This window comes from Neovison vison, chromosome 6 (assembly GCF_020171115.1).
Source record: "Neovison vison isolate M4711 chromosome 6, ASM_NN_V1, whole genome shotgun sequence".
Classification (NCBI taxonomy): domain Eukaryota; kingdom Metazoa; phylum Chordata; class Mammalia; order Carnivora; family Mustelidae; genus Neogale; species Neogale vison.
Genome location: NC_058096.1, coordinates 59,990,694 through 60,007,003, shown reverse-complemented (window position 1 = coordinate 60,007,003; position 16,310 = coordinate 59,990,694). Strand labels below are relative to the sequence as shown.

General features: G+C 48.3%; 1 protein-coding gene across 1 annotated transcript in view; it reads right to left on the bottom strand.

Annotated features, from left to right (window-relative positions):
• BOC (BOC cell adhesion associated, oncogene regulated) overlaps positions 1-16,310 on the bottom strand; it is a 69,569-nt gene that overhangs the window by 15,708 nt on the left and 37,551 nt on the right. The window contains exons 4-5 of the mRNA XM_044251389.1: positions 2,618-2,764; positions 611-754 (exon numbers count right to left, since the gene is read on the bottom strand). Coding sequence (XP_044107324.1) covers positions 611-754; positions 2,618-2,764 — 291 coding nt within the window. The remainder of the gene's footprint in view (positions 1-610; positions 755-2,617; positions 2,765-16,310) is intronic.

Below are 16,310 nucleotides of genomic sequence, written 5' to 3'. Positions count from 1 at the left end.
GCCTCTAAAACCAGACTCCATAGAAGACATCCCTCCGCTGAATCAGCAGGAAGCCCAGAAAAGTGCCTGCCCCCAGGAAATGCTCAGCAAAGGCAGATGCTGCTTTCATACAACTGGGGGAAACGTGTGGGCCTCCGTGGACTGTCACCAGAGGGAGGTGATGGGCACACCTCAGGGGCGCAGGCAGTGAAGGCTCGGCCTGGCCTCGCACCAGACAGGCCCTGTGGCCTCACACGGGCACAGGCGCATCATCGTCTTTCCTACGCACGCGCTGTCAGCTGCTGACAACCGGGCTGTCTGGCCCCAGCCGCCACGACCCGACAGATCCCACTCTGGAAGTCTCATGGTGAAGAGCTCCCAGTTGGCAGGAGAAAGGGACCAGCAAGCACAGCTACCTCTGGAGCTAGGAAGGGGACATGTGCCGCTAGAGGGGAGAGGACGCTCACTGCATCTGAGTCCGGGATGCCCCACTGGCCTGAGCCTCACAGCTCCCACCGCCACCTCAGAGAACACAAATTTTGAGCATGGCCTGTGCCCCGCTCCCCAAATCCCCTCCCGTCTCAGCCTGACCAGCCCCTTCCATCAGTGAGACAACCCCCCTGCCCCTTACGGCGCACGCGGAGCCGGTCACTGGAGCCTGAGGTTTTCACTTCCTGGGTCACCGGGTTGTAGGCGGCACACTTGTACATTCCCTCATCCTCCTGGCTCGCATTCACAATCTGGAGGTTTCCCGACGGCATGATCAGGTAGTTATCTGAGAGAAGGGCAAGGTGAAGAGGACGTGGGGTGAGTTGGGACTAGAATACTGCAGCCAATAGTTTCCAGTGGGCAGGCAGGGCAAGAACCATAAGCTGTACACCTGAATTCCAATAAGCCCAAACTGAAGATACTATTCACCCCTGTAAAACCTCAGCTCAAGGGGGACAGAAATGCCAGGGAATAAAACTAGCCAATCAGCCAAAAAACTGGCTCGTTACATCTCCTGAGTTAGTACCTAGGTCTATGAAAGAACAATTTATACTTTCAAGGGAGTAAGGTAGAAAAGAAGCAAGATTTGGGGTCCGCCACAGCTGGGCTTAAGCTTTGGATCTGCCATGCACAGTGTGATTTTGGACAAGCTGATTAACCTCCCAAACCCTGTCTCCTCATATGTAAAATGGTGTAGTATGTGTTGCCTCAGAGCCACCGTAAGGATTGAGGGGCCCCTGCTGTACACCTGGGATAGGAGATGATCATTCCTGCAAGCCATGAAGAAGGAAGGAAATAAATTTAGAATTTCCCATGAGTCTCTATCAGGGTCACGTCACTGAGCCACCTTGCCACTGAATTTCTGTAACCAGGGAGGAATATTCTAACTCCCAAGCACCACCTTCTCCATGAAGGTCACTGAAACCCTTCTGCATCACTGGTTTGCTAGACTTTGTCTGCTTTGGGACCAGGGGTGCCATGGGGACAGGGTCCCGTAGATGTGTTCTGCTTCTTTCAACAGGAGCAGATTCATGGCTTCTGGATACCTAAGCAACTGGGATGGTGTTCAGCTTCCTGGTAGGCAAAGCACCGGCCATCAGTGCAGAGCCTTCTGGTGGCCTGGCCTGCCCCGGGGGTCCTAGTGTCTCCGAAATCTAGGTTCACTGAGCCTGGTGCCTGCCCAGCACTGGGCCGCCCCAGGTATGCACAGCTCAGTTAATGCCTGAAGAGTGGGAAAAACCCAACCCCTCTGGGGTGGAAGCTGTGTATAGCCAACCTCCTGCTGGGGATGGTGGAGATTAATGCTCTATTTCTCTCAGTCTCTGGTTATCTCTGAGTGGCAGGAATAGGGGTTTTACCCTTTCAAAAATATTACTTTCTGTATTTTTTATAGTGAACATATATATTCCTCACAGGAATACAGGGACATATATTCCTTTCTAAATCAGAAAAACTTAGTGAATGGAAATATTGAAGTGTCTAGAGGATATTCTAAAAGGAATACATTTTGAACTGCGGGTTCAGTTAAGCAGGGTCTACTTGGCCTTGAGTGAAGGATCAACTATGGGAAGAAGCTGTCTTCATCTTGAGAGACATCCCCTCTCCTCCCTGTCATTCTGTGGACCACAGCTTGGCCTCTCCTAGCCCAGCTGTCACGTACCCTGTGGCCTGAGCAGGAAGCTAGGACAGCTGAGACAGCCGCATTACTAGGAAGATGGGGAGGGAAAAACCCCAAGTCCCACCAGAAAGCTTCCTCTGCTGTGTGGGAAAGAACTCCATCTCCCACTGGGGCAACACTGCAGCCCCATGGATGGCTAGGTTCATGAGGCCACCTTGCTGTGTGTGCCTGGTGGCAGGGAGCACACACACGAAGAACTCTGTGCTGACAGCCTTGGTCAAATGGTGACAGCTCAGTGACATCTTCCAGAGCCTCAAAGGATAAAGAAATTCCTCTCAACAGGGCAGAAGACCTCCAATGGAAACCAATCCCTTTAGGATCCTACAGGGCTAACCAACAAGGCAGAAGACAGCTGACCAGCATGAGGAGAGGCCTGAGGGCATGTTGATGGGAGTTGGGGAAGCAGTAACCAGAGGTGGTCAGATTCCCCACACCCAGCCTCTGCCTCTGGGCTCCTCCTTGCTCACTTACCTCTTGATGCCTCCAGCCACTCCTGCTTGACGCTATACCGGACCTGGGCTTTCGGGTGGCTCTCAGGAAGGTGGCAGGCAATGACTGCTGTGTTCCCCTCATCCACTTCAATCACGTGCTGCACATCCAACTTGAAGTCCTGGAGGTCTGTGGAGAGAAGGGAAGGTGCCAACTGGGCCTCGATGGAGGGGAGAGACAAAGCACTGTTTCAGGGTGGGTGGATGCCTTGGTGTCTTCAGTCACAATAAGCAGCTACAGGAGCCTCACCCCCGGGGGCTTTCCAGGAGTGTCCAAGTCCTTCCTCTAGCCTTCTGTTGTCTCTAAGAGTTTACAGGATAGAATGTGTGGCCTCCACTGCATGAGAGTTCAACTTGGTTTATACACATAAGCTGGACAGTGGGTCCATGGGTGGAGAGATCCTTCAGGAGATGCCCATGACACAGACTGGCTCTTCTCTTACTCTGAGACATAGCGGCAAGTTGGCCAGGCCCATTGGCCCTACCGAACCTGGCAGGAGATGGGTCAATGATCAAATCCTAAATGCCCGGGCACAGCTCAGCCAATGAAGACTAAAGGGAATGATGGAAGAATCTCTTCTTTCCAGTGCAGTCAAGTTCCCTGGTTCTTCTTTAACATCCTTGGTAACATTGACAGATCTGAGATGCTGCTCAATTGCTAACCATGGTTGTAAAGGAAGGCTGGGCTTCCCAGGAGCTGTACTCTAGTCATGGCTAATCCTTTCTTGGGGCTGGGGGGGCGGGGATCTGGGGTTGGTCTGAGGGCTTTCTAAGGCAAAGATGGATCTCCACGTTGTAGCTAATGGCAGCGGACTATGGGAGGGCTGAGAGTCCTAACACTAGGCTGTGGTGTCTGACAGTAGAGTGGCCATCCCTTCCGACTTGGTGTGGTGGCAAAACTGGGATCTAAGCCGGTAGAGGATGGCGATCCATCTGTTTTCCCAAATAATCCAACAGTTCAAACAACAAAACTCTCATTGTATGAGCCAAATCACTGACGTCGCTGAACAAAACGGGACACCTGTGCAAAAAAAAGTCCCAAACTTGTTTTTGAGGACTGTGGTTGAATTCAAGAGAAGAGATAAAATGAAACGGGGATAAAATAAGAAAGATGAGAATTTTTACCCAGATACTCCCTCATAAAGGTATTTAGAAGGTCCTCGAGGCACCCTCTCTGAATGTTGACCATACCACATTCTGCTCAGCTCCTGAGAACGGATGCCGTCAGAGCTTTTACTGCAATTGTGCTGCAAGACTCCACCTGCCTGTGTTGTTTCCGGGAGACCCAGAGAAGGCAAGAAGGCGAAAGGAGCAGGCAGGAGTCAGGTTTCTCATAGAAGGCAAGAGGTGATTACCAAAAACAAACGGCAGTGACCATAGGAGAGCCCAGGGATCAAGGCACACAGTGAGGTCAGAAGGTTTCCTACTTAACGGAACTTTCCAGCTTTTAGACAAACCATGCCAGGATAGGAAAGTCCTTTTGTTTCTTTGAAAGGATCACTGTCCCTCTGATTATAGTATTTGAGTGTGAACTTATTAGGGGCAGGCACCGTCTTGTTTGTATATGTGTCCTCTGAGCCTAACCCAGGGCCTGGTCTAAGCACATGCTCAGTCAATACTGAACAACCGAAGGAAGGACTATCCTGAAAGCTGGGACCCTCAAATCAGGTACAAGATGCCCCTTTAAGTTGCCTATGAACTCCGATTTCCTGGTTGTGTTTCGTCTACACTGCAAGCTCAAGGACAAAGGTCTAGCACAACATATTTTCTACGAAACTTTTATCTAAGCATGGTTATTATGAAAATCGACTGCTGCTTGAGAGGTTAGCTCTGGAGTCACAGAGAGATGTGAATTAGCTGTGATGAAGGTAGAGTAGGAAATACGTGCTGTTCACGAGTGGCACGGCAAAAACAGACAGACTGCCCCATCCGTTTCTATCTCCCTCTTTTACTTCTGCTTTCCGAGCTGAGCAAGTGATATACAGGGGCCCAGGGGAGATCTCCCTTATGGATTCCTTCCTTTGGGTGGGTATAGAGCCTTCTGGGCTTTTAAAGAGTTATCTCGTCCTTGTTAAACTTTGTATGTGGGATCATCTGACTCCAGCTGAATTGTGAATTCCTAGGGGGCAGCCTATTCCACGCCCCAACCCCAAGGCCCACTGTACAGTATTCGGGACACAGCATATGCTCTGTAAATCTCTGCCGAATGAATGCACAACTGGGAAGTCTGAGCCCAAGGCCAGCTTCCTGGGAGTGCACTCTGTGCAGCGTGGAAGGGGCCAGTGCTCACTTCAATGCTCTGCTGTCACCCTCTTCAAATCCTTCGCGTCTGAGCAGAAGACTCCACATTTTCATTTTGAATTAGACCCCCCAAATTATGGCATGTGGTCCCGGCTGTGCTTCTCAGCCAAGACAGCGGATGTGTTTCTCCTCAGAGAGGAAGGAGATACGGACTACGGGAGAGGGTGGACGGCCTGCGCAGTGTGTTCTGGCTAAATATTGCTAACTGCCTTTCAAAAGCAATGCACTTAAACAATGCAAAGGCCTGAATTCTCCTCTGCTCAGTGAGTGCCGTACCTGCCAAGTCAGGAGGCTCCCCACAGAGCGAGTCGTGAGTGATTGTCCTCTCAGGGGCATCTGGAAAATTCCTGTCACCAAGAAGCACTCTCATCCACGGTCCTATAAATCTGAAACTACTCCACCAAGATTTTCTGAGGTTGGGGTTTTGTTTTTCTTTGTTTTTTCCCTCCTCTGCTTTATTTCAGTCCAAGGAAATTTGCCTCAAGCAAAGATATACTTAAAACTAACAGATCATTTAACAAGAAAGAAAGGAGTTTGGCACCAGAAAGCCATCTCCATGTTAATGGCCCAGGCTCTTGCCCCACTGTAATTGAGAGCTTACCCAGGCACAAGGCACACACTCCTCCGTGCACCCACCTCACCGACCCCCCACCACAAAACACAGGCCCCCCCCCCGCTCCTCTTGGCTCCTTCTGCACCCTCTGACAACTGCTAAGTTGGAGACAGAAAGCTGTGCAGTGGGAGAGGCACAAAGTTGGGCACCGGTCAACCATGTGGCCAGACGGACCCTCTGTTCTGATGCCAACATGTGCACAACAGCCCGTGTGGGCAGGACCGAGGACACCCCAGCTGGGCATCCTCCTGGCAGGCCTGCCTTCCTGGCTTCAAAACAAATAAGCAGTACTTGGGTCCTTGGCCCTGTCCCCTCCCTGTTCCTCCTGAGCTTCAGCCTTAGCTGGTGCTTCACTGGAAAAACACATCCAGTTTGGCTGCTAGAGCAGAAGTGGAGTCTCACTAAGGGATCAAAGGCAGAGGAACAAAGTGATGATGGATCTGAAAATCAGAGCACCCCCTCTCTAGTGTTCTTAGGCAGGAAGGAGACTGGGGAGGGGGTGGGCTGGAGATGTGTGATCAGTCATGGCCTAATCAGCCACCAGATGAGGCAGATGCAGAGCTCTAGCTGGCTGCCAGTGAAGGAAACCAGCCTGTTCCCAGGCCCCTTTGTCTGCCAAGCAGGGTTCCTGACCAGTCTCTGGGCTCCACACTGGGCCTAGAGGGCAGGCCCTTCAATTCCAAATGGGGTTAACAGGCCGCCCTGCGGAATGATGGATAGGGTTTCAGGGGGAAGTGGTTTGACAAGACACCTGCCCTTGCCTGTGGGCTGGTGTGTTTGAGAAGTCCATTAGAGGAATGTTTTTGCAGCTTTAATCCTCTTACCTTCCCCCAGAGCCCTCTCGTGCATCCTCTCTGTGAATTCTTCCAGCTATTTTATTAACATGTCTGCACTAATCAAGTGTTACTAGGCCCACTCTTGTCTCTCAGCTCTCAACAGTCCAGACATCCTGGTCCTTGGGGCCATCTCCCGGTTTAGAGGGTCTCTGTTTGCTTTCTAACAAAGTCCAAATAGTTTGGGCTGCATACACAACCCTGCCCAGTTCCTTCCTTCCAAGGCCTCCATTTCTTAACGGAAGATGTATCCTCTGGTACGTGATTTCCACAGAACCCTTGGATACACCGATGGCAGGGATTCGTTCAGACACAAATTGTGTGATGGGCTCCGGGTTTCCCCCTCACATTTACAGGGTACGGCAGGCGCCTGCCTTCCGGGCCAAGGGAAACCGGGGAGGAAAACAAGAACTGGGAGAAGCCTGTGGGTGTGGCTGCCATCACCAGGGTCACATGACAGACTACGAACAGGCAAGTTCAACAGCAAGCCCCTTTGAATTTCTTCTCATCTTGTAGCTCAGATCCTTCCTTCAGCTCAGCAGAGCTATGAATTCAATGACGGTATTTGGTATATGTTCTAGAATTCCCATGACACAAAACTGTCAATCTTAATTGCAGTCTCCTCCCCCCAACTGTTCTAGAATTTACACATCCAGTTATGGGGTGCGTCGCATCACAGCAGAATGCCCCCCGGGGTAATCCAGCATTTCCTCATTGGCCCTCCTCTCTCTGAGACCTCTCTTAGGCTGCAAGTCAAAGTTCAGTTAAGTAAGAAGTCAGGTAAGATGGTGCCTTTTGGCTGGAGGCCGCATGGCATCACCCACATCCCCATTTCCATGAACTCAGCTGAACACTTAAAAAAAAAGTCATTTTCTACCCATCAGGCATTTCTTAAGTATAGTCAGTCCTATCCCACCCTCTTGCCTGAAGACAAGCCTGTACTCTTCTGCTGAGGTCTGGGTGGGTTCCACCAGATTGTGGGGGCACCGCATGGGGCTCCCTTGGCAATGTTGTCAGCATGGCTCAGTAGCCTTTGGGCCGCTGGCAAGTTTCTGGACAGATCATTCTACTCCCGAACTCTCATGGCCTCCAGGCCTCAACTGTCCTTGCGGTGGCTTGCTGCGTCTATGGCGAACGTCACAAAGCACAGAAAGACTTCACCCTAATGTAGTCCTCCTCAGTGACATGCTGATCCTGTGGCCCTTCCCTGACCCTTGATGACACTGGAAGATGGCAAAGGTTCAAGGGAAGTAAAATGGAGAGGTGTGTCTGGCGGAGCCCGCAGCTCACTGCTCTCCAGGATGGACTTAGAGGTGGAGTTTGAGAGGGAGATGGGTCCCAAGCACTGCCTCCCTGTGTGGGCTTCACTGATGCGCACTCACAACACTATTCTCGACCTCCAAGTTACCTGAGGACCTATGTCTTGACAGGATCCCAAAGGTCAGTCCTCTGAAATAAAGGGCTCTACAAGGGGCCAACCACGGCAATCAGCTCAGAAGCAGATGAGGCCAGAAAGCCTGGCACCCAGTAGGGATGGGGTTCACTGTGGCATGGGCAGGTATCTCGGAAGCCACGCATGCTGGGTAGTGATTAAGCATATTGCCAGTCTGTAGCCCTATTACACGGACCACTGAAACCAAACTGAACTGCAGCCCACAAGGCTGAGCAAAATGGGTCTACCCCGTAGTAGATATCTGGCACATAATCATCCTACCAGACATCACTGACTCACTCATTCAGCCAGGAGCTACAGAACCGTCTAGTTTGTCAGGCACTGCAGAAGAGATCATGAAGACAAAAATACAGTTTCTAAGCTCAGGGATGGTTACTCTGATAGAGGAGACAGGTACAAACAACACACAAGGCAGCATATGATAATTTGCAAGAGTAGTACCTGCAGGCTTAGTTCCTACCATCTCTACAACAACATTCCAGCCTACATCAGGTCCCCGTGAGCTCTGGAGCAACCCAGAAAGGGCAGAGGGGTTGGCAGAGGCAGTTTTCATCTTCCCTCTGCAGTCCAGGAGAGTGGATAAATATGTTTGTTTTTGTTCGGAGTTTTTTCTTGCCTGTCCAATTGCACAAATAATTTTGGCTCCAAAACTCTCTCCTGAGAGCCATGGAAACATGGCATGAAATTTTTCAAACACACTTTCCAATGAAAGCAAGGCATGCTGTCTCTTATTTAAGTAAAAACAGTTTCCATGGGGGTAAAAAAAAAAAAAAACCCTTGCAGACGCCAAATACATTAGTTGTTTCATCTTGTGTTTCTTTCTTTCCCCTTGAGTTGAGGTGGGGTCTGTACTCAGATTTGAGCCGTGGGAGGAACCCAAGGATGCAGGAGAGACGGAAGAACTAGGAAAATGAGGGCAGAAGATCAAAGCCAAGACCAGAGGTGGGCAGGAGAGGAGAAAGGGCATAAAGGGAGGAACATGATAGGGACAAGGGAAAATAAAAAGAACCCAGTTTGCAATGTCATTAAATGATGTGCAATAAACTGGCCTAAGGCTTTAGGAATTTCTTGGCTTAAATCATTAAAAATATTTTTTTTTAAAATAAGAGAACAAGAAATGTGATTAATCCTTGAAGACAAGGAGAGAAGCTATGTCTCCATGGAGTCTGGCAGCCAGATGAACAGAGATGTCTGCAGGCCATCTCATCTATCTGACTTCAGTGCTGCGATGAGGTAGGCCTGGTTAGCAGAACTTGGGTTTCTTTTGGACTCAATGAAGGAATGAAATGGTTTGAAAAATACACTTAAGAGAAGGAAAAAAAAAAGATTTACTTGCCAGCAACCCACATCATACATATTTCTCTGATCAACCAAATATAAACTACAAACTTAGTAATGGGAAAATTAATGTGAATCCTGGTGGTCTAGGATCCTGAGAGCCAGAGTTAGATCCTGGCAGAGTCTTTGGCAGGCTGGTGGCCTGTACGGGAAGAGGGAGGGGAGAGAAAACGGAGGCCAACACACTCAGCAGGATGGAGAGGAGAGCCCCAGCATGGTTCTTACATGCAGAACCCTGGGAGGGAGGCACGGGCACTGTCCAAAGGCCAGCGGGGCCCAAAGTGGCTCCACTTTTTCTGCCCACCTGGGCACTACATATTCCTGGGAATACCTGGGAACTACATATTCCCACAAGCAGTGGTGGCTACTGATGCAAGCTGCCCAGCATCTCTGAGAGCGTCCCATGAAGTGTCTGATAGAATGCCGAGCCTCATCGGCAGATGCCTGGCATCTCCCTTCGAAGTTTCCAGTTTCCTCCAAACTCCAAACTCAATTCCTTTTAAACAGCCCTTTAGGCTTTGACATCCATCAATTTTTCTGAACCCTCCCTGAATCTCTTTGTATCTTCAACCTGTTTATATCCTAAGTCCTTGCTTCATCCTTTTTAACTCCCTTAAGCCTCCTCATAGATCAGGGTTTGGGGAAGAAAACTCTGCTTGCCTTTTGCATGCCTCTTTTGACCTTCTAGACTTCAGACACATTTTATCTGGGAGTCTTCCTCTTTCTAGACATTCACTGAAGGCCTACTGCGTGCCAGGTCTCGTGGGAAGCCGTTTGGTCCCAGAGACGAATGGCAGCAGTGCCTGTACTCCAGGCAAATGAGAGGGCTAGAGAAGGAAACACAGGAAGGTTGAGGCAGCTGGGAAGAGGAGACCCCACTCCAGATGTTGAGGGCATCGAGAAAAGACTCCCAGAGAAGATATTCAAGTCTTAAAAACTGAGAAGGAATTGTTATCCGAAGGGATACAGGCATGTCTGGCAAAGGGAATAGAAAAGATGGTGCTGCAGGCAGGGGGGGCACCATCCCCAAAGAAGGGGAATATGCAAGATGAGATGAGAAAGTGGCAGAGTTTGGTGGGTCTAGAGTGGGAGGTGAGGCTGAGAGAGGGGCTTAAGTGCCACGCCGCAGCCTGAGTCCTGTTCTGTGATCCCTAAAGTCTTCACGTGTTTGTTGGTAAGGGAGCACAGTCACTCAACATTAAACATCATTTTCCCTCAGGGAAAAAAAAATGCTGTTTTTGCCTCAGCAAATTTTTTTCCCCCTTTGCTGACATTTTTGCTCCCTATTGAGGGACTATCTTTATCTTAGATGTGAACACTGACCCACCTGCAGGACAGACTTGCTGTTCTGTTGTTTTTGGGGTTATTACCAGGATCCAGGAAGGGTTGAAAGTCTATGAACAAGGTCAAGGTGGAAATCCCTAAGCTCTTTCACACACAGAAAAGGGGGAGCCAAAGGACCCATCTGCTTTCCTGACTTTTTTACTTTAAAGGAACCATCTTGCATCATGTTCCTGAGAGGGCTCCAGTGACTTCAAGTAAGCTAATTAATGCGTCCCTCACCTTCCTGAGCAAAGTCTGCTCTGGCTTATTGAATTTATAGGGGGTCCCTGCTTAACACACTATGAGGTCCTCCCTTTGCTCTTAGATTAGAAGATGGACCTAAGATTTTTACTTAAGCATGTGGCTGTGTGTGCAAAGAACATGCTGAGGAGAGAAGAAGGGTAGGAATTGTAAATGTGTCTTTAGTAGAAGATGCACCGTGGACCTGAGGTCTTCTTTTGGTAAACTGTGACCATCACTCAATAGAGAACTGGAACCCTGGCTGTTTGGGGCAGACAGCTGCTGCCATGATGCCCTGACCTGAGCTCACACTACAGCTTTGTCTGGGCACTTGCACCAGGCCTGATGGGGTGAGTGTTGAAGATTTCACCAGAATATGAGGGGAAATTTTTGTGAGGCATGAATTTCTGCCTGTATCCAGTAGAAAGCAGCACTTCGGTTAATAGGACTTGGTTTAATACTATAAGGTACTTTTTGGTTATTTCCTATTTAGATATTCAAGTTGCTTAGCTCCTTTTGGGTGTAAATGGTCACTAATTTCCTTGTCCAATTGGCAAAGTAAAATAAAACTTACAGAATAAAGCAGCTAAATCTCACATTGAGGCTCATTCTCCCTTTCCGACTGTGTCCACCGCCCTATAGAGCTGACTCTATCTCCCAGCCTGGCAGAATCACCAGCCCAGCCTCCGGCTGTGGGCTCCTTTCCCGTCCTGGGCAAGCTCGGACGCCACCTGTGTTTCCTTTCCTTCCCCAACTCTTCTTCCTGCCACCACCCACTTGCTGCAAAGCAAAGGGCTTGCACAGGATTCCCTCAGAAGCCTAAGCTAACAACAAATGTTTTCCCAACTTGGAGCGAATGGTTCCTTCTTGTTTAGTCAAGGAGTCACTGGTTGGCTGAAGCAGATTGGCAGAGAGGAGTGGCCCTGGAGAAAACACTCTGAGGTTTCCTTTATTAATCACAGAACATACATTCCCAAAGGGAAAAGAGAAACAAAACAGTGAGAAATGGGGGAGAGTTAAGGCAGAATCCGATGGGCTAGCAAGAGAGAGACAATCATCTAGTGGCTACATTCAGGCTGTCCCTGAACTTACCATGGAATTACCTCACTGTGGAAATCGAGCTCCCTGTGGTTGCATCTGCACCGTTCCAGAAACTGCAATGGGCTTAAATCTGAGGTACACAATGCTAAGAGCAAAATTTAGTTGTTGAAGGTCCTAGAAAGGTATGAGAGAACTCAAGAAATAAGAGAGAAAGATTGTTCCCCACACACTGTTTTAAAGGCTCAACTCCCAAATCTTCCTCCAACCCCTGAAACTGAAATGAATCACTGTCAGCCTGAGCTCCCAGGCAAATCTGTTTCTGTCTCTGTTGGGGATTGACTGGCTTTAGGGCTCACATGTTATGGCAGTCAGCCTTTTCCCGTTAGATTAAGAGCTCCTTAAAGGCAAGGGTTAGGTCTTCCTGTGCTCTGCTGGAAACTCTGAACACACCCCCAACTCTCAGGACACCAATCTTCAGAACATCCAAACACTGAACTCAGTGCTGGAGAACAGGTGGTCTGCAGTTTGCTGGGGGGACTCCCAGATCTCCAGCCTGCTGGCTCGCTCGATGAATTCCGGACTCATCAGCCTCCACAATCCTGTCAACCAGTTCTTTTAAAATAAAGCTATTTAAAATAAATCTATTTCTGCCTTTGTTTCCTTCTCCATATACATATATAAAATATGTATAAATATATATAATATATGTAAATATATATAATATGATAAAATTTTATACTTTTTTTCTTTTTTTAGTGAATTAAAGGTTTGTGGCAATCCTGCATCAAACACGTGTATTAGTGCCATTTTCCCAACAGCATGTGCTCATTTTCTGTGTCACATTTTATTAATGCTCATATCTCAAATCTTTTCATCATTATTGTATTTGTTATGGTGATCTGCGATCAGTGATTACATCTTGCTGTAGGCTCAGTTGATGGTTAGACTTTTTGAGCAATAAATATTTTTTAATTAAGGCAAACTTTTTTTAGTCATAATGCTATTGCACACTTAATAGACTGCATGATAGTATAAACGTAACTTTTATATGCACCAGGATACCAAAAAATTCATTTGACTCACGCTCTTGTGAGTCATCTGGAACCAAACTCATGACATCTCCAAGGTGTGCCTGTATGTATAAGCCGTTCTGCTTCTCTGGAGAACTGGACTCCAACACAGATAAAGAAAGCTAGAAAAATTTCAGTAAAGACATGACCACAATGGTCCCTTACGGCTTATTCTGGTTCAGGGTCTGAGCCGAGAAGACCTCCAGGAAGTGTCTGACAGGAACCAGAGGTGGGGGAGCAGAACAGAAAGAAACATGGTTCCTGCATGTGGGGTCCCCCTGCGCTGAGGGCCAGGGGCCACCCCGCCTGCTGGCACAAGCCAACCACTAGCTGGTTAGAAGAATGAGCCATTAGGAGCATCAATGGGCAGCTCTGTGGCTACAGGGACAACACACAATGCAGTGACACCACGGCCACCCTCCAGCGCAGTGAGGAGGTAGGAATCTGGGCTAGAGCTCCCATGTATATGCACTGCTGAGTAATTAATAGGAAATGGGCTAGTTCTCTCTTCCCAATGAGCCAGCCCTGTCTCTTGGCTCTGGCTAGGAGTGGAAGCTTTGCCACTGTCTGGACTTGTTCTTCTGAAGGCCGCTCCCAGAATGGGGCTGGGAGGCACAGGGCTGGACGAGGGCCCCAGGGCCTCCCATAGGCAGCCAACAAATGGGTGAATGTATAAAGCCTGGCATTTATAAAAGGCTTCAAAATAGTACTATTTTGAACTATTTCATAATTTGATCCTCAAACACAAACACACACAAACAAAAAATGCATGATACTGATGCTGTAATTATCACTTCGCTCATTTCAGTATTGTGGTAACCTGCGGGATTAAGTGACTTGCCCAAAGTCATATCAACTCCTGAGGGCAGAGTCAAAACTTAAACCCAAGGTTGGTTTTTTTTTTTTCTTTTCTTTTCAAGTTTCTTTTTTATTCTCCATTATACCAGTTAGTCTCTTCTTTTGATTTATGGGTTAAATGATGTCACCATCTAACCTTCCTCAGATTTGGAGTCATGGAAACAGCTGCCTAAGAGGAGCTCCTTCCTTTCCTGTCAGTGGCTTCACCTTCTGACATCTGGGGCCAGAGAAAGGATAATTCAAGTGCAGGCCCGGGTTTTAGTGCTTAACAGCCTTCTGGAGGGGTTACAGATCTAGTCTCAATTAAACCAGCATTAGCTTAAGACTTCACTTTAGTTTGAGGACTAAAGTTCCCAGGTACAGAATTACCACCCAGTTACCACTGCTTTATTTCCAACAACAAATGGGACCTAGGGATGATAGGAGAATTGGGAGAATTAAAGAATAAAAAAAAAAAAAGGAAAAAAGCTAAAAATGAAGAATTATGTAGGAGTTCATTAGAGGTAAGGATTATTAGAGGTGAGGACTAGAAAACAGCTTTCACAGCTCTGCTGAATTGTGATTACTTGCTGGGTTGTGTTGAGAGCAATTCTAAGGCTGAATCAGAGTATAGAAAAAAGGAATATGGTGTCCATTGGCAATGTCTGCTGTTGGTTCAGGTGCAGAGAGTGGGAACACTGAAGCCATGTAGAGAGGTTGGCCTCCTTGTATAAAGCTTGTAAAAAAAAAAAAAGGAGAAAGGAAGAAAGGAGATCAAAGTCAAAAGTATTTTGAAAAGCAAGAATTAGATAAGGTGGTCTGAAGTGAGGCATTAGCAGCAAGAGATTTACCACAAATAAAGTTTAGGTTCAATAGGAGAAAAGTTCTGCATAAAGGAGAGTGGGATGGACACCTCCACAGGGAGTGAAGACAGCAGTTATCCACACGGGTTTCTGTTCTACTGAAGACCAGAAGCCAATGTCCAGACAGGGGTGAAGTCCAAGCATAACCCCAGCCCCCAGCATCTAAGTCAAAGAGGTCTGGACTAGGAAAGTTCTTGTTAGAGGTCTCCTCCATACCCCTGAATCCTCAAGTCAGGTCCAAGCCCCCACCATCAAAAGGCCCCAGTGATCTAGGAGTTCATGAAGACATAGGAGGCAGCACCTTGTTAGGGAGGCCAAACAGTGAGTGCTTTGTCTGAGGATGAACATCTGAATGCACGCGAAAGAGGCCAGAGGAAAAGGAAGCCTTAAGTGCTGAGTGTGGGCGGGTGTGTGTGCGCGCGCGCCCGCATGCCACTGCCCAGCCTTGCCTCTAAATGCAGACCATGCCTTGGTAATCCCTTCACCACTCAGCCTCCCTCCATCAGCCAACCAGCAAAACACAGCCCCCATTCTGCTCAGGAATGTGCTTTCAGAAACTTAATCTAACTGCTGCGTCTGGGCCAAATCCCCCATGGCATTAGCCCAAAGACAGCACCCCATTCTGCCTCTGCTTCCGCCTTCCCCCTGCCTCCTCCGGGCTGGGCAGGCTGCAGTTCTACTCCGTGGCCACAGCTCCTCAGAGGCTGCTCTCATTTCCAGCACTTCTCCGTCCCTCCAGTCAGCTCCAAACATTTCACTTCTGATTCATGTCTCCACGACAAGCCAACAGTTCTTGGCTTTCAAGCAAGATTCACTGGGCTTCCGCACAACCCACTTCTTCTCTCCCTGGGCCTTCTGGGATGCAACCAAACCCTCCCCTTTGTCCTCACTGTCAACTGCAGATCCCTTTAAGTGCCACAGAAGGAAGTGACCAGGAATTTTTTAAAAATAAAGGTGAAAAATGGTTTCTCCTCATACAGATACACCTTAAAGTAGAAGGAGGGCTCTAACATAAATCTTGTACTCTCCAACTATCCCTTCCTCCAAATAAAACGTTCAGCCTGGCTCCTAATGAGGCCAAATAGATGGTTATGAGGTTTCCTGAGCCTTCACAGACACGTGCTGGCCATCTGCAGACGAGCAATGCTATCCTTTAAAGGCACGAATACTACTAAAAGGCACATCTTACTTGTAATAATGAACCACCAGAAGTGACCTAATGGCCCACAATCAGTACATATGGTAGATCCACTCAAGGCATGTTCGAGGGCCATTGGTAATTCTGATTCTGCTCTGCTGCAGGCTGTGGGGGACAGATGACTAGGTAAGGGGAAAGGGGGACCCACTAGAGAGATGGTTACTTGGGGTGGCCATAAGAAAAATGCATCGGTTGTTGACTTATTAGTGCACTTTGTGTACTTTACTGGATGCATTTATACTCAACTCTAGAACTCTAGAAAAAGAAAAGTAAATATAGTCATATGGCTAAGGGAAGGTGCTTACCACACAATGCTGAGGGGGAGAGAATATGGACAGAAGCTGTATATTCAGTAGGTGGCTATGACAGTGTGAAAGTATGGGCATGCCCTCAGGCTCAGGGACAGGAGTCAGAGAAAGATAGGTACCCCATGATTTCACTTACAGGTAGAATCTAAAAGACAAAACAATATAAAACCCAGACTCATGGACACAGAATAGAGTCCTGGTGGCCAGAGAGGAAGGGTGGGGGGGTGGGTTAGTGAAGGAGATCAAGTGGTCCAAGCT